A 20,072-nucleotide genomic window follows, 5' to 3' on the forward strand; every position below is an offset into this window, starting at 1 on the left:
ACGTCACGATTTATAGTAACTCATTTATATGGGACGTTCTTTTACAAACCGAACAGATTTGAAAAAAAATTGACCGACACATTTTAGATTTAACTGAAACTTTTCTTACGGGTTCTATATCAAAAAAAAAGATACGTGTAAGAGGATTTTTTTTTTAATTTTCGATGTTTTGAAAAATAAACAAGATCGAAAATTCGTGAATTTGATGATTCATCGATAATAGCCTATTTTTAAAAAATTCGTAACTCCAGTTCTATTTAAGCTAAAAAATTCATTTTTTTATTTTTATTTTGAAGGTAAAAAGACAAGTTTCAAGAAAAAAGTACTTACAAAACAAATGGTCGAAAAATTCAAATTGTTATTAACAATTTAAACGTTTATATCAGATTTTAACAGTGGTGCCACCCACGAATCAACTTTTTACTATTTTTATCGTATTCTGCTTCAAATTTTCTATCGAAAACGCTTTTAAAAACCATGGAGAAGTTATTGTTACTGTGAGAAAAAAATTAATTAATTTAGCGCGGTACGTCTCATTGACACGTGGGTCACATTTTATGGCTCATATTCTTGTTTTACACCGTATATCTCTGACATAAAAATAATTGTTTAATTTTTTTAATTAAAAAATATATTTTATTAGCCAAAAAGATGGGAAAAAATAAAAAAATACATAAATAAAAATAAATAAATGAATAACGATAAAATATTTTGAATCAAATAGTATAAAATTTTAATGTTGAATATTAATTTGAGCAATGAAAATATTAACTTATATTTCTTAAAGATTTTAAATTTCCTACGCGTTTGGTAAATACTGTTGGTAGCTTTGGCAGCACTGCCAGGGATTCAATTTTAAGGAGTAGGGACAGTAGAAGGGAGAAGCAGTAGACTATTGTTATATGAATCAGCTGTGCAGTGACCGTTTGTCGCTTACGCATTCAGTGCTCCACGTACTTTTTAATAGCTTATTTCTAACATTTCGAATTTTACTGCTTTCAACAGTTTGCACCATCTTGTTCTTTCTCCATAAGTGAAAGTGGCCTTTCGTTGTTTGAGTACAGCAAGAAATTAAAGGCAAATTGTAGATGAAAACATACAACAATGCCTAAAACAAAGTTTAAAAAATCATTATCTATAAATTTTCATACTGATGTATGTTTTAATCCATTTATATACATTTATCTATTCATATATGTATGAAGTAAACTACAGTTGTTATTTACTGTGGAATATCAGTCAATTGGTGCTTTTTTAACGTCTCAATGTTCTGAAATACAGGTTCATTTGTGAAATTTTTTACTTTCTTCGGTGTAAACTTAATAAATTGAAAATACATACCACAAGAATTTTTTAATTCACTAATTAAGTAATGATAAAGTAGTATGTTACTCACGAAGAAAGGAAAAAAAAATAGTTCTGCATCGAGAAGTGGACTTTTTTCGTGCAATACCCTAAAAAAGATTTTTTTTCAGGGCAGTGTGGTAAAAAGTAATTGTTAAATTTGTTGAATGAAAACGTTTTATAAGTACTTAATAAATTATATCATGATTGATTTTATTTTTTTTTTCGTAACAGATTTAAAATAACTCTTTAGGACTACAGCTTTTAATACTAATTACGTTTTGCAAAGTTTTATTATGTACCTTAAAACTCACGTCAAAAGCTTTATTTCTATACGTAAAAACATTTTTCAGCATTCTGTAGCTTAGTTTTTATTTATTGATACATTAAATGCTGATTTCTTTTCCTCGTATTGGAAAGCTTTGTGATTAATAAAAAAATAATCAATGACAAATAATGTTAAAAAAAAAATGTTTCTGTTAACAATTCGAAAATAACAATAAATTTTGAAATTTTATACTATAATTACAAAGGACAGTTGGTGGAATCTAGATCAATCCATTCAAATCAACAACATGCAGTAATTAACGGTCTTAATACCAATTTGAAAATGTCTAATAAAAATTGATAAAACTTTTTTTTTCTATTTATATTCGGTTTTTGCACTAGGGAAACCACACAAAAAACAATAACGTTCAAAAGTTTATTTTTCTCATATCTATTTTTTTACCAGCACAAGATTGAGCATAAGAAAATTGACAACTTAAGTACTATCATCTGGATGGCAACACTAAAACAGGGGGGTTCATGTGTTTTACGTGGAATTGTAATAAAAAAAATTTTTCATACTTTTTTTAAGATTCCATGTAAAATACTTAAACCCCTCTGTTTTGGTGTTGCCATCCGGATAGTGCAACTTAATTTATCAATTTACTTGTGTTCAATCTTATGCTAGTAAATAAATAGGTATGAGAAAAATTAACTTTCGAACGTTATTGTTTTTTATGTAGTTTTCATAGTGCAAAAACCGAATAGAAACAGATAAAAAAGTGTTTTATCAGTTTTTATTAGACATTTTCAATTGGGTAAGCTATATTTAACTGAATCTCAATGACGATAATAGATAGACCAAATGAGCAGATGAGGGTTATGTTGACTTTACGGAAAAATTAACGTAGTATTATTGAAAATTAAAAAATATTCCAAGAGTAACCTTTGTGCTAATGAATCGCAGGGGCTTACATATTATATTAATCGCAACTGTTCTAAAAACAGTCTTAATAAATCCTTCCTACACCAAAAATAGAAAAAGCTGCATTCCATTTATACAATATTCTTCCAATTTTTCTAATTAGCATTACTGACATAAGGCGTATTTTATAATTTATTTTTGATACCTGTAAGTTTGCTGTGCACCTCTCCTACGGAAAGGTACGCAGAGTGTAGTCCTAGCTTGATATCAGACTAGTACTACGTTGATTTATTATAAACTGGCTAGAGCGACAAATTTCTTAATTTGGCAAAAAATTAGCGACAAATGAGTGACAAATTATGTTGTTTATGAGAAATGGAAAATTGAACTTAGTAGTACTAGCTTGCTATATCCGAATTTAACGGTCAGTTTGTATATTTAAGTATGTAGGACATCTTTGGTGGGAGGCCCAATTTTCGTACAAGCTGCTGTGACGAAAAGAAAATAAAAATTAGAAGCTGTGGATTACTGGAATCTGTTGATAGGATCTTACTGGTTATTTCAAAAAATTTTAATGTTTTATTAAGGGTTACTACAAGTTGTCACAATACAAGATTTTAAAATATTTGTCTTGTTCTTGAAAAATGCTAAAAATTTGAGTCTTGTTATGTTTTATAATATTTTTGTGCATATAATATTGAGTGATACTATGTTGATATGCAACCACGATCTTGTCAAGATGTCTAAATCGTATTTTTATTGTTGTCATTAACATAAATAACAATATCATACACACATTTTCTCGTGTAGACTTCTATATAATAAGATTTAATATAGTGGTTACTACAAAAATAATTTTTTTACTTGTTCACAACATGAATTCTATATTAAATATTTCAATTGTTGTGTATTTACTTAAGGATCAAGTACAGAAGCACATTGTAGATGTAACTTTACAATCCGTTTATTCAATGCTCCTAATTACATATTAGCACTAGTAGGCAGCTACTTACAAACTGACTTGCTGGTTGCTCGCTTTACATATTCGCACTCGCAACCAATACCATTCACACTTTTACACCATACAAATATACAGACCTTACGCACATACTCTTCCGCGTTCGCTCATATGTGCGTTAGTATTGACTTTCACTTAACAGCTTACCCTGACAAAGAATTCCTCTTTTCGTATAAGGTAATGTTTAATATGTAATATAATCCTTCAAATAAGTTGAAATTTTTCGTCCTCTTACTGAATTTATGCGAATTATTTTTGATACTTGAAATTCTTCCTCACTTGTGGAATTATCGTTATTTTGTTGCGGCACATCTATTCTTAGTCTTTTTTGCCCGTCCTCTGGCTCGTCTGACGGGTGGTCTACCGTCTTCTCTTAACTCTGTGGAGACATTGCTGCCGATAAACGAGGTTGACTCTAAAGACATTGAAGTATTAGGGTTGTTCTTTATTACTTTTGGTTTCTTGTGTAATGGCTATCTGTCTCCAAAACAAAAAATTCTAGACATTTTTCTTTTTCTCCTATAAACCGCAATTGATTTATATGTCTCAACTATACTCTCCCGTCATGTAATATAACTGCATAATGCAATTTACCTGTTCGACGCACTATTTTACCGAAAATCCATTTTTGTTTTTTTCCGTACTTTCTTTCTACCAAGCTATCTTTAACTAGAAGTTCTCTGTATTTTTTACTGTCATTAAATTCTGCTTTTTTTGTAATTTTACTTAGTTAAATTAACTCCAACCTACGCCTTATTTTTCTGCTAAACATTAATTCTTTTGGCAGAACCCCTGTAATTGCGTGAGGCATTTGACGATATTCTGCCAAAGTGAATTGCAAATTCAATTCAAGTTTTTGTTTGAGCTGTTATTTTTTCAGTGCTCATTTTGTTGTTTGAACGTAACTTTCGGCTTGACCGTTCAACGCTAGATGGAACGGAGCTGTTCTTTTATGTACAATACCGTTGTTCTTTAAAAATTCCTGGAACGTTGTGGAAGTAAAAATTCTACCATTATTAGACACTAAAATCTCAGGAATTCAAAACGCAATATACACTCACTGCCACTTCAAAAACGCATCTTCTAAAATAATAAAATATTTTCCAAGAAATGGTCCGGCAAAATCTATGTGGACGCGATAGACGAGTGCTTTTGCTGGTGCCAATATACTTCGATATAATTATTCTTGTACATTTGGCATTGTAAACAGTCTTTCGAAATTTTTTCTATATTTTTACTTATGTTTGGTCTCCAGCAATGCCCTCTAGCTAGACCTGTCATTTTTACTATTCAAAAATTATCGTTATGTAATTCTTACAAAATCGTATTTCGTGATTCTTTCGATATTACAACTTGATGTTTTCGCATCAGTACACGTTGTTTCAAAGTAAATTCACGTTGATCAATATACCATGTTTCCTTCGCCGTAAGACTTTTACTGTTTTTCAATGCAGTCATCACGATCTTTATGTCATCTTTCTTAGATGGTATCTGCATCAACCGATAAGGTCTCAAAAGTATCAATAACAAATTAAAAGTATCAATATTTTCTGCTTCAACTGCTGGTAGTCTAGATAGTAATAGAAATTTTACAAACAATTATTTATTTATTTGTTGTAAAATTGATAGTTAAATGACAATAAAATAAGTTTTTAGAAATAAATTAAGAATATTAATTTCTGAGTTATGAAACAATTATTTACTTGTATAAAAGAATATTATGGTAAGAATAATTAATCAATTAATAAAATCAATTAACGAAACTAATTATTTAATAAACAGTAAATGAATATTAAAATTAGAGATAAGTTACAAACAATTCTGTAACAAGGAGAAAGACGATAATCTATAATAAACATTACCCGTAAGTGTATTAGAAAATCAGTGGTTTGACCCTCGAGGAATTTTTTTTTTTTTAGGTGTAGAATAAAGAATCGAAATTTAAAACTTTTCTTTCTTCGCATATGTGCTTTGGTGGTGCGGTGTAGCATGGCGGAATCAACGACATGAGAGGAAAAATTCCATTTTACAACGCATTTTCTTTAAGTCATTAGTCTGGAATCGTCAGTTTCAAAAATCGAAAATTCCGATTTTAAATGTTTTTATTTTATATATTAAATTGAAAGACTTTTCTTTTCAGCTAGAGTAGTAGGAGTTGACACGTGGTTCGCACATGGGACGGAGCTTTACTACTATACTAGTGGGACTTCGTCCCCCGGCACTCTTTGCGTCCCAACCCCCCCCCCCCCCCAATACTTTATCTCAAAGTGAGAGTTGTGTGATTTAAGATAACTACTTTAATTTTAATCTTTAATTATGAGTCATGTGATTTCTGACTTTAAAAAGTAACTTATATTACATATAAATGTTTTCATGAAAAGAAATGAAATTTTTGGAACAGAAGTTCAGTAAAAAGTTTTGTTGCAATTTATAAAATTTTTGTTACAATTAAATATAAAAATTAAAATTTCTCTTATAGCATTGAAAATAATTCAAGTAATTCGAATTAAGAACTTTTTTCTGGGAATAACGACAGCGGGCATTATGACTTATTACAATACACTTATATTAGAATTAACAAACAACTAAGGAAAATCATGGACAAAAATTATTATCATTTAAAAAAACGTTGGAAGATAATTTAACCATTACAACTTTAAAAAAAAGTTTTGTAGTGTCACAAATGGTAAAACATGATAAAACATAATAGTTCGAGAAAAAAAAATTTGTCAACAAATGGATCAGATACAAATAAAAATGATATACACAAAAAACAAGAAATTATAACAACAAGCTATTTTGGGAAACGTTTTTTTACAAAAATAAAGACATCACATGTGTAGTTGACTGTGAAAAGTATTACTAGAATTGTTTTTAATACATATAGGTTGAATGTGATAAACTTGACCTTAAATTTTTTAATTATAAATAGCTTTTTTCTCTTAATTCACAAAATTGGCTCTAAATGATGCAAAAGGAAAAAGATTATTGTAATATCCAATTAAATATTTGAAATCATCATCGTTTAACATAAATTCCAAGTATCATAGGCATCTTCAATATGTCTGCCTATAATAAGACATACATCTTTTTTTAGTGGCATATGTCTTCGCGGGATGTCTGTATAGTGGCTGAAAGATTGCATGGAGTAGTGAGTGGTAGGGTGGGGTGGTTTTTAGTATGTTTTTTTTTAAATCACGTAAGAACAAGCAGAATTTTCTGTGACTTGGTGTGTTGGGCTAGTAAACGAATTTAATAATTTCCAAGAAAGTTTTCAGTTGTTAAAATTCTAGTCGCAAACAATAACCTTAACGTTCGCTCCTACCTCAAATAAAGCCCTCAAGATTTCAAACACAATACCGTACAGGTCTTTGCAGAATGCGCCGTATTCATTTAAACCGTAAGACAATAATGAGCTCCAAGAATTCTTTGCATTGATACGATCCAAACAGAATAATAACTCGTGGTCTGCTAATTTAGATTTCCTTTGATTCTCACCCATGTCAGAAAACTCTTCAATAAAATCTTGGGCTTTCAAATAGTCTTCAAGGATTTTATGGACATAACATCGAATTTTACAACACACATGCATTCTTTGAAGGGTAACGACGTAAGCATGTTTTCAAGCATTTGCAATACTACATTTTTTAATCCGGGTTAAACATCGTACTCAGTTATCTACTCTCTAATTGTTGATTCTTTGGCCAACCACTCTTTAAGGTCCTGTAACACGATGTTAAATAATGAAATAATTTTGCGAAGGTTTCTTTCCTATTTATTGTATTTCTTATTATGTCATTTTGATTGCATTTTTATTACAGTAAGTTGCAGATTTAAAAAGATTATTGCCTTTTGAATATCGCTGATGGTACAAGTTTCTATTTTTATTATATTTTGGATGGAGTGCTTTGTATGTTTAATTTGTCTTAAATTTTCAACTACTCTCTGGTATTTGTCATTGTCGTCTTCTAAATCTGCAACTCTTTTTTGAGGTCGAAAAATTATCTGTCTAACTTAAAGTAAAGTAGGTTTTGATTTTGTGTTTGAAAAAGTTGTGTCAGACAGTTTAAAATTAGTCGTTGGAATATCACAAACATTGAAAACATGTTAATGCGACTATCAAATTTTTCAATCTCACTTTCTTGACTATCTCTCTCATAACATTTTCAAAATCGAAAAATAATCTTTTACTGGACGGATCCCTTCCAACGCTTGGTTTTTTTTAAATCACAATTTTTTCTACTACGTCTTTCACGCCTAAACTTTGTTCACTATTAACAACAAAACTTTGTTTAATATGAATAACAATTAATGCTACTTTGATGGGATGGATTTGAACGCCTTCACATTCATCTAGCGATTCTGATAACCTTTTAGCATTAACTGATAAAATATCAGCATTACTAAATGATGCTGAAGACACATTGTGAACCGAAGTCGTTGTTTCTATAGATACCTTATTTTCTACTTTGAATAGCTGCTGTGTGTGTGCTACCTGATATTTTGCATATATCATTTTCATAAACAAGTTTTGCTTCAGGAGCCTGACAATAAATAAGAGTGTTGTTCCGTTTTAAACGCTTTATTTTTCTGGTATTATCTTTTATTAAATCAACATTATTAAAATGTCTGTTATAAGTTGCCGTACATCGCTTATAAGAAGGTGCCCAGTATTTTAGAGTAGTGTTACCTATTATGGAAAAAATATATTTTTAGCTGGTATAATCAGTTTTGATTATAAGAATCATTCTTGATTGATTTAATTACGTCTTTTACGTATTTAAATGATCGCCAAACATTTTAAAATATCTGAATATTTCAAATAATTTTTTTATTATGAACGGAAAAATACTAAACTTGAAATTCTTCGGATTTTGTATCTTTCCTAGTAGCACAACATAAGTTTTCAGAAGCAGATACGTGCACTTCTAACGCACGTGCCTGCTTCTCAAAACTTACGATGTGCTACAAGGGTTAGTATTTTCAACTAACAAAAGAATTTTTCTTAGAAAAATATCCATTAATTTAAAAAAAATTCTATTTATTTATTAAAAAAGGCTTTTGATATGTAATTTAAAGTTAAACTATCAACATTATTAAAAATAGTTCAAATGGGGCTCATTTTTGTAGCCTAGATATCTATTTTATGAATCTGTTAAAAGCGTATCGAGTATGAATAATTTCGTGTGTCAAAATGGAATGAACAACATTGCTACTGTTTAGAGCAGCAATTTTTGGTGATAATTTGACAAAAAATTAAGGTATGAGCATGATTTTCAAATTTGGTACCTGATAATAAAAAATAAAAAAAATGTAAAAATAAAGTTTCCCTAAAACTTATGAAAGATGAGATAATATTTTAAAATGTTAACTGTGCCACTTGGAATAAAAATATAAATTTTTAAATTTTTCTAGTAGCATAGAATCTCAAAGTAATTGTTGTACACATTGTTGTTTTCGCTAACTAAAAACATTGTATTCAAGTCTTCAACTGTAACCAAATCAAACAAGTTTAATATTTTCTAGTAAAATATTTTCGCAAATATTGACAAGTAAATCTAGACATTGTAATTCAGATTTTGTGTATTCTACTAAGGTTGAGTATGTTGCTAAAATTTTTTCATATTTCTTCACCACAATAAACCAGTGCTACAGGCGCGCAAATTTTTAACCATAAAGATCCAACTATATGGGAGCTTGGCTGATCGTGGTCCACAGATCTACCTCATTTGATTCTCAACGTTTTGACCCCTTAAATTCGAAAATCACGAATGGCTCACTAGAATCGTTGCCGTACAATTTTTATAAACGAAGTTTAATAATAAATTAATCAAAGCGATATTTTGCTCTGAAAAAAAAGTACACTAATATTCTTTAGAATATTTTTAGGAAAAAAATTAATTGGAATTTATGTACCTAAGCATATTCGTCATGGGACAAAAAATTCCAAAAGCTAAAAAAGTCATAAGATTTCAAAATTTGGACTAAACATTATTAAAAATCTTCTTTTTTATAGTCTACAATCACTGTTTAGTGTATTAGTAGTAACAGTCGAATGAGTCAGACTCTTTTTTTTTTTTTTTTTTTTTTTTACCTCCTTGATTTACGCGCATTATAAACGTTTTTCTTAAGACTGATCTTTGTGACGACGAAAACGCAAATATGCCTGGCCAGAAATCCCAGAAATTTTGAGCAATGGCTTATGATAGCTAACCTTTCCCCTTGGAATAGAGTTTGATCTTCAACTTCTTCGTATGTTACTTTTATTATTATTTAATTATATTTTAACATTTTTATACATTACACTCAGTTACAAACTTTCATTTATTATTGTGTTTTAATTAAAATGCAATTCTTTGTTTCAAATTATTCATCTTTGCCAAAAGGCTTTTTCCTGCCAAAGCAATTTTTTTCAATGTGTTGACGATAGCCATAAGTGATTAAAATTTTTAAACATGTAAGTATCAACCGAGAAAGCACCGCCAGACCTCTGGGGTCATACTTTTTTGTAACAGATACATGAATTTTTATAAATGATTTTTCACAATTTTTTGGACCTCACAAAATAAAAGTCGTTGGAAACGCAGCAATAGCTTTAACTGTTTTTTTTTAACACACAGTTTTGGATAGAAAAACATTTTCATTTCTATGTGTTATAGCAATTGTAGTATAAAAAAACGGACGTGTGTTTTTGATTCTATCACGAAACACATCGTTTGGTATTAGTTTTGGGACTTGTAGTTTTCTATATGGAATGAAAATTCAGTGTTGCACGAATCCAACTGTTAACGTAACTCTTACCATTACAATGTGGTATGAGACTGACAATAGCAAGTGTATTTTAACTTTTATAGATTTAGGTATGAATTATCGTTCGATCCAATCTAAAAGATGTGGTATCAAAGAACTTACTTTGTACATATACAATGTAAAAAGCTTTTTCGTGTTAATTTTAGAAAAAATATTATTTATATTTTTTGATAAAAATTTTTGCACACATATCTTTGTAACTTACATTACAGATAGTGAAGGTTCAGTAAGAGTTAATATTCTGCAACAATGAATTTCTATTCTATAAGAAAAGCTTCAAGTACCAAAAATAATGATGAGCAACTCGTTGAACGCTTGTAACAAGAGCACGCAGGTTTTTGTTATGCATAGTTGAAATTGTAAAAATTCATGACTTGTCCAAGTTTTGAAATTTTAGTTATGAAAAAGTTAAATTTTTTTTTACAAAAAGTAGCATTTTCAAGTACCTTATTAAAATTTATTGATAACAATTGAACGTTAGGTTACTTACCTTTACTTTTTATACTTAGGGGTCAAACAGCATAAAAATATAAGTTACACCGGTAGGCCTCGATCAGACGCTCGCACTTACGTCCAGACTTGGACTACACATTATGTTCAGTCTCTCTAAAACAAAACTTTTGAATCTGTAACGTTCAACAATCCAGTATATCTTTGCAAGGCTTTAAATTATCGATTCAAAAATGGATAAATCTGAATATCACTGTTAGTACATGATGTAAGTTCAAGGACAAAGTTCAATATTCATTCAATCTATCACACTATTAATTTTTTTTTTTTTTAATTTTATGAGAGCTCGTAACGCTTGTAATTTTCTGAAGATAACGTCATTTAAATTAAGAAAGTTGTAAAACTTTTATCGTACAGATTAAGTGGGTCCCAAAAATGTTTAAATTTTTTCCGGTTATGGACTAAACGTTAAATATATTAGAATGGTTGAAAATCCATTATAAGTATTTGTCTGTTTCGCCCCTTACAATACGCAGGTTTTCGTAGAATGATCCATATACGTGACAACTAATTACATATATAAACACACACATACATACGTAAATAAACATAAGTATGCATTTGGAGACATATGTTTTTACCAGACTACTTAATATTAATTCAAACTTGATGAGCACGCATTTACTAATATAGCCAATTCAATACTTAAATTCGTAATTCCAACAGATTGTCGCTTTTCGTCTATAAGAAATTGATGCAACTTATGTCCATTGTGAGGGCTCTTGTAGCAGTGACGATTTTGGCACCCTTCATAAACAGTATTGTTTTCTATTTTTTCGTTTTAGCCACTTTGACGGTAACTTAACTAACTGTTGTTTGAAAAGTGCTGTGACTACATATGATATAAATGAATGACAATGCTGAATATATTTATTAAATTCACGAAAACTTAAGAGCTGTCACCGTAAGAGTGTACTCAGTAATGAGAATTAATAATTTTTATGAGCATTTGCAAGACAAATGATGAAAAATTAAAATATTTTTTTAAAGACACAACATTTCAAAAGTTTAAAAATTATTTATACAAATGAGTAAAAAAAGTCAACGTAATAAATTGTATTAACTACTTGAAATAATTACAAATACAACTTTAACACAATTTGTTAATTCTTATTATTACAATTAAATTCATTTTATTTTTTAGAAAAATCCTCAAATTGTATCATACAATAAGAAACTTGTAGTAAAAGTACAATGCTCCTACATGTTACCATTATCTGGTAATGGCAGTTGGTAAGTGGAGCGTGCAGGAAGGCGAAACCTCACGTGTGTGTGTGTGTGTGCATTTGTGCATACATGTGCACGTGTATGTGTGTAATGGTACTTCTTAACAGGAGTGTTTTCAAATGTCTTTGCTCCCATGGGTTCCAAATTGTTAAAAAAAAGTTCTCTCGAAATTTGAGCTCCTAATATTGAGTCTTAGATAGTCCTTATTCCAACCTAAGTTTCTCATAGGAAAACATGAAATATTTCCTTTAGTATTTAGAATTATTAAATTTGGGGATACGTGGATCTATAATAAAGAATCATACATATTTTTGTATGAAATTCAACGCTCTACAAAAAGGTAGTTTATGATTTTTCGTTAAGTTTATTGGTTCGAAAGTTATTCGGGCTTGAAGTCTAATTTTTATATAATTGTTAATATTGTCAGGTATTCTGACACAATAATTACTTGTATTGAAAAGTGTATTTCATTTTCATTATTGAAATATGCATTTAAGTTTATACAATTACATAAATTATATTTTTGAATCAAAAAAGCCTATATGCTGATGCTGTTTATAGAAATAAATGTTAAATTGGAGATATATTTATTTATTTTGCGTTGATACTCACTGAACCTTAACACTAAGTTTTCGATCTTCAAAAGATAATTTTTTCAGTTGATCTAATGGCTTACCAAAAATGTTTTTCATAATAATTTTTAAAGTTATGAATAAGAGATGCTTCCTGCATCCTTTATTTATAGAGTGTATTGATTTTTCAATAGTTATGTCTATGAGGGAATAAATAAGCAGCTTTTTATAATTTCTTAAGGTAAGAGACAAAATTTATTCTAAAAAAGCAAATGTGTTTCATGACTTAAAATCAGCAGTCGCTACATTGTGAGACACATCCGACTATACTGTCAGAATAAATCCCTCTACTTTTTATGTAACTGAGTTTTTTTCATATTCTAAAAATTAAGACTGATTCTAAAATTAGACTAATAAAGTAATCCTGAGCTGAGATTCGTACTCAGCAACTTGATAAACACAGTATATACACTATACTGTTTTGTCTTCATGTCTTTTTTTGTGGCTTATGTAATAAGTTCTTAATTTTATATCTAAAAATAATTGTGTCTATTATTTATGGTTTTAAAATAAATTTTAGATTTGATTCCTGTATATATCCTGCCAATACACAAGATGTTGTTACTTCTCCATATAATGTTCTGTTGTCAACTAGGAAACTTATTGAACATGCAACTTGCGTATTTCCAGCTGAAAATCAAGCACTTCAAGATATGTGTAACGTATATATGAACAACAAATATGAAAATATAGATCAAATGAAGTACAGTACCTTACGCCTACCGTTTCAAGATATGAACAGTATCATCGTAAATATGCTTCTTCATTTAACAAGGTAGATAAACATTTACGCTTCTTTATATTCATTTTGTTACACTGTAATTTTATTACAGTCAATTCCAAAAACTGTCCAACAAACTTTTTTATTTTTGGCCTAATTTTGACATTTTATAAGGGAATACTATGCTTGACAGTACCCAGTAACTGGTAGAGTAGTTGCTAGGTACCTAAAGATAGAGGAAATATTCGAACCTATCGACGTGCCCATGGCGTAAATACAATTGTAAATGTATTACTATACATATGTAAAATGACAAGCTAATAATGTTAAATAAAAAATTTTCTACTGCTTAAATTTTTGGGGGTCTTAGTTTCGACAAAAATATTCCCAAAAATCCGTTTTTTGTGCTCATACCCAAGTTTAGTATTATGCATAAAGTAATTGAAGTTAACAAATTTGTTTACAGGGTCACAGTGTAGCTATGTAAGGTTTGTATACATTACAGTAATGAGTAAATTTTACTCATTTTAATCTTGTTTATGTACTAGTACTCAATTGTATAGCACTACGAGTATCGTAAGGTAATTATACTGCACCTAAAGTAAATTAGATTAGACAATTTCATTGTCTACATTTTAATTCTACAGTCTTCTACCATTCATTCAAAAGTATAAAATTAATTTTAACTTCATCAGGGCTTCAAGAGATCTTAACAATTTTTTCAATTCATTACAAAAAACTAACTTCTTATTTTTAACTCACTTTTTATTTTTGATAAAAGATAAATTTAAAGTGTATTTTTTACATAGTTTTCTACTTCTCTTAAAATTTTATATTTAAACTACATAATGACATATTTCGATACATAGCATTTCATTCAGAACTATTATCATTTATCATCATAAACTCTATGTATCATGGCAAGTAGAATTGAATATGAATTTAAGTGTATAGTACACGTTAAACTCTGAGCATTATTACGTATTACTTATAAGTAACTCTCAGTTCACTCAATTAATAATCTACATATTACTTACACACGGTGAACGCAAGCAACAAAAGTGTATTGTGAGGCCTCTTGATAGGCCTATTCTCTGTCACAAGATCATTTAGAATATCATAAAAATATAGATATAGGAGCGGTGTTAGCTAAATGGTTAAGGTGCTTGGTACTGATACAACATCGTTCTAGGGGTCATAAGTTCGAACCCGATGAGTGCTGATTTAAAAAAAAAACTATTTTCATCAAAAAAAGTTACCATGAGCCCCGGCTGTTTTGGGGTAGATTTTTCGGTAGAGTTTCTATTTAGTGTGGTTTACAGTTTTTTCCTTGCCCCACAGGTCTTCCTTACCCCGAGGCTGGGTGAATATGAAATAGTGCTTAGGCTAGGTAGGGATTAGTGGATCCAATGCCAGGTGCCAGGCAGGGAGCGATGGCTTTACTGGCGAGGAGTGATCCCTGAAGCTTAGGGCTTCTCTGGGGATGTTAAGGTGGCTCCTCACTATAAATCCCACAAGAAGAGTAAGCGTACTGCAACACAGCTTTTCATTGGCTGTGGAGGTTCTTGACTAAAAATGGATAGGTACCTATAGTCCCTTCAAAAAAAGTTTAGTCACATCTGCACCGTTGACCTATATCGTACAATACAGTGACCCGAGCAGACGTATGTATACAAATCAAAAAAGTACATAAGTCAGCCCCGCATTAAATTATTTTCTTAGTTCAGCGTCTCATTTATTTTTATTATAATTACGATTCCCCACAACTCCTATTCATTTTACGTACAACTTTCTGACCAATTCAAACTACGCGGGCTACCGCTCTTCGGTGTAGCAGACGCCCCACACTTTTCCTCTGTTCCGTGACTTGCACAGTTATCTACTATTTTCACAAAATATCCTATAAAACCCATGGTGATGTCCAAGTACCTGAATGTCGTTAGAAAGATTCTGATTTCTTCTATCTGCTACATAGTTTTCTATTAAGAACTACAGCATCTTTGCTGAGATATCATACAACCTGCGCCACCAATTTGACGACCCTCCATAAGAGGCTATGTTACAGGGTCTATTTTCCAGTTAGTTTTTTTCAACAATTTTGGTGGTGACGAGGTCTAAAATTTTGGGAAAAGACTCCTTGCACTTTCAAGAATCATCCTTTAAAATATCATTTAATACTCCAGTGTTTTGATTTAGTGAGGAGCCACCTTAACTAGTTTGGATCCGATGCTTTGAAAGAGAGCGTTGGCTTAACTAAAAAGGAGTGGATGACAAAGATATGGAGTTTTCTTCGCAAAAAGGGTACGTAGTAACTAGTGGTCCTGATGAACCATTTGTGCAGAGGGTGCAAGCTTAACTGGCAAGATGCGGTGTATAGTAACGAATCCTACTGGAGAAACTCTCACTGTGCCCATGGTGTCAGCTGATTTGTAAATGGGTGTGGAAATACACTCCTATACATAAGTGGTGAATGGGTTGCCCCGCTGACTAGACTAGTAGGCTCTCGCGGTAATACGGGAAAAAATGTAGAAATCTCCATTTCATAGTCCAAATTAGTGTGATCTTTGTTGAGTTAGTAACAAAGTCCCAATTGTTCTGTGGCTTATGAACGAACATTTTTATATTCATCACTTGACTTGAGGTCGTAAAATTCGGAGTTATTACTGAACCAAACGCTGAGTCCAAAATAATTCTACTGAGTAATCCTAAGACCATGTACGTACCAATGATCAGTGCTTTAGGGAAATTGTATGCCTTAGCAGGCTTGTTTACTTCCATTAAACAGATTTTATAAAACCTGAAGGGAGCTAGTATCTATGAATTTTCAGAAAGCTTCGCCAAATACTCTCATTTTTCGAGTTATAACTGTACGTATTTCGTAAAAATGACTTGCACATTTCTTAAAAGAATAGTGAGCTGTATCAGATCTCTGATTTTCTTAAACTGATATTTTCCACAATATCCCAAAAACTGAAATGACAAATACGGTCGTATACCGGCAGATCCTGGAACAGAGAAAAGGTGATATGACACTACCACTTCTTAAAACGATGACTTGGTCATAGTAAATTCTCGCCTCTTAGAACTCTGCTTACCCTTAGAAAGCTGCTCCTTAAAATCTGAGATTCCGAAAGTCCCGAATCTGCTTGATCTCCAGAATCTTGAACTCTGTGTTTCCTGTACAAAGAGAAATAATATCCTTTTTCATTAAGTTACTCTATATGCGAAACATGTGTAGATCTTACCATGTATTTCAGATAAGGAATTGAATGCTTGATGTATGCATATTATCTACTTTAAACATTTAAGTAATGTTGCCTCTCTAAACTTTTCGTGTTATGGCCTGAGAATAGACCGTTTAGCAAAATATGATATTATTCTTACTTTTTAACTAATTTTAGCACTAGAAAAAATCCCTACGTACATAGCAGTTTTCAGTGGTACTTTTAAATTAAAAACGAAGGCCAACGTTACCTTAAAAAGATCTTTTTCTTTTCAAAAACTATCATGTTTACCTGTAAGATTGGGTAACGCATCAATATTTCTAAGGTATCGTTAATGGCAAAAAGTTAAAGTGCAACGTTTTTTCTCTACTATGCATCGTATGTTTTTCACCATTTCATTTAAAGAAAAATATTTTTTATATACTTAATAGTTGGAATTATTCTCATACTTTGCATGATCGAAAAAAGCACTACTATTCTTGAATGATCCTAATCATAAACTGTGTTATTAAAGTTTACTTTAAGATTCAAACTCAACTCTTTTTAATTCAAAAATATTTATTGAATAATATCAATAACTAAATACCCATTCAGTACTTACTGCAAGTGATATGTACGTTTATTTGGCTTTTTTAGTTTATTACACAACTTTTTACACTGCCACTGAAGTATCGTGCATGGTGGGTTATATTTTTCATGCAGTGAAGCTTTACTGTAAGCCATGCAACACTGTTAATATTTTGAACGGATTTTTGGGAATAAGTTATAAGTTAACGTACTTTCTACTGTTTATGTTTACACACAAAAATTAATGAATTGTATATTGTTTGAAAATGAATCATTGCTAAGTGAACACAATTATGAGTACTATTTATATAGCATCTCGAATCAAAGTTTATTTTAATGCAAACTGCAGCAAATTTTTATTTCAGAATTTCATTGATAGAGCAAGTAAATAAAATGTCTTCTACAATTTACATAACAGTTGAAATTTATCTTTGTCAGTTTTCTTTAATAACAACATGCATAGTATTCATATTATAAAGTGTTGTCAGTATTGTTGAATCACTTCTAAATAACATCTGATATAAGATAAATAGTACAAAAGCTAGAAACTACTTGCGTACTTTTATGCATGCAATAAGATTCGAGATTGATGATCACATACCTACTAAAATTTTACGAAAATGTACCAACATCCCCCGCGCATGCGCTGCATGCTCCACGTTAGTTGTAAAACCACCAATCTCTAATTTTATGGCGTACATCAAAGCACACAATTAGACCCCAGACTTAATAACATTTTCAACTGTCTTTTTATAAATTTCTAAAATTCCTTCTATCAATGCATTCGAATTTTCAAACGTTCATTTAAATAAAAATATCGCAAAGGCTTCAGTAATATCCATATTATCAGGTTTTCTTATTGTTAATAATTCATTAAGTTAAAAGTCATCTCCCACAAATAAAATTGCTTTTGAAGTAATAGTTTTTAAAAGGTTATAAAGATATGTTTAATTTCACCGTATACATATTCATCTATTAAATTGTAAATTAAGTGCTAACTCGATACTTGGTTTGATGAAATTTGGTTTGACTCTTGTTAAAATTATACCAATTTTTTGATAACAAATGAGATGTTCTTACTTTGTCACGATTGATCGAAACTTTCCGCGGAGCTAGAGATAGTTCTGTATTATCATTTTTTAGTTGTGTTCAAATTGTCTGTTCTAACAAACACGTATGTGATTAGACTACAAACTTCTTAACAAACATTTAGCGTATTTTGCTTATTACGACTCTTAATTTTGCGAAGCACTTTTCGTGCTAGATGAAAGCTCTTTACAGTCTGGAAAATGGTTGTCTTCCTCAGTGGCATTTAAATTTAACGTATTTTAAAATCTTACTAATAAAGAATTTTTTAAAATTGTATGCAGACACATTCGTGTATAAACGCACTAAATAGCATTGTAAAAGTTCTGCTTAACACAGCTCATAATACTGTACGATATTGAAACTGTGTTAAAAAACGAGCATCTACTGGGATTTATTAAACATTGTTTCAAACGATGGCTTATCTTTATGAATAATAAAAGATGACATGTCCTTATATGACTACATAAGGTTTTGGTCCCAATGTGAAAAAAGTTTACATCTTGAAAAACTCTCTTAACAGCTTTTAACGTGTAGAAAATAGTCCTTATTTCATCAGTTTTTTCATACTAAATTTATGGTGTGAAATTAGTTAAAATGTTTCATTTTTACACTTTCTCAAAAATCTAAAAGTTGAAGAAACCGCGTTTCTTACTAAAAACCTGTACATCACCCTATTGTTGCGGTCCAATAAAAACCAATAAAAAATTCTTTGATTTTACCATAGGATTTTTCTATTGGTTTGTTATCGGTATTTGCACCCGTAAATCCAAATAAAATCCGAAATGGTCAAAAATAGATTTTCTATATCATTTATTATAACTAGGACATGATTGAACAAAAATAAATTGACAAATTTATGTCATACCATCCGGATGGTAACACCAAAACGGGGGGACTAAAGTATTTTTTACAAAATTCTAATAAAAATTAATAACTAACTTTTCTTTCAATTTACATATAAAATACTCTAATCCCCCCGTTTTGATGTTACCATCCGGATGGTATGACATAAATTTGTCAATTTATTTTTGTTCAATCATGTCCTAGTTATAATAAATGATATAGAAAATCTATTTTTAACCATTTCGGATTTTATTTGGATTTACGGGTGCAAATACCGATAAGAAACTAATAGAAAAATCCCATTGTAAAATTTTATTGGTTTTTATTGGACCGCAACAACAGGGCAGTATTAGTTTTTCATTCCAAATGTGCCAAAGAATAAGTAAATATTTTTTTTAAGACCAAAAAAAGATCATTGACTAATTTGTTTGAAAAAAAATTTTGAAGCAATACCTGACCTTATTTTTGTCTGGCAACGTACACTTTCAGGTGAAGTAGTACATTCCAAACAAGATTACATCAAAAATTACAAATGTCTAATCTACCCCAGATTAGTAGTGTTTTTCAGCCATCTGTGCAAAACTTAAGTTATGACCAGACTGTTACACGTATAAACATCAGAACAAATTTAATAACACCTTTAATCACTTTGAAAAAGCGTAAGAGAAACAGTTAATCAACCCTCAAATATCAACAGCACATACGAAATGGTGAGATTGAAATAGTCAACCATCCAAGTACAAACCGTGCCATGTGCTGCTTAACTTCGGACATCGACGAAACTGCGAATCTATTGTTGCGCCACCGTGACCGTTTATAATTATAGTTATAAATAAAAGCTACAGTTATGGCTATACCTTACCTATGCATACAGCTACATTGAACTTCAAAGAAG

General features: G+C 30.4%; 1 protein-coding gene across 2 annotated transcripts in view; it reads left to right on the plus strand.

Moving 5' to 3' along the window:
• LOC106643515 (tubulin epsilon chain) overlaps window positions 1–20,072 on the plus strand; it is a 334,441-nt gene that overhangs the window by 255,317 nt on the left and 59,052 nt on the right. For both annotated transcript variants that reach the window (XM_089597608.1, XM_089597611.1), the window contains exon 5: window positions 13,254–13,508. In XM_089597608.1, coding sequence (XP_089453734.1) covers window positions 13,254–13,508 — 255 coding nt within the window. The remainder of the gene's footprint in view (window positions 1–13,253; window positions 13,509–20,072) is intronic.

This window comes from Copidosoma floridanum, unplaced genomic scaffold (genome assembly GCF_036245765.1).
Source record: "Copidosoma floridanum isolate Cflo_tuat_1 unplaced genomic scaffold, Cflo_Japanese_pri ptg000004l, whole genome shotgun sequence".
Lineage (NCBI taxonomy): Eukaryota > Metazoa > Arthropoda > Insecta > Hymenoptera > Encyrtidae > Copidosoma > Copidosoma floridanum.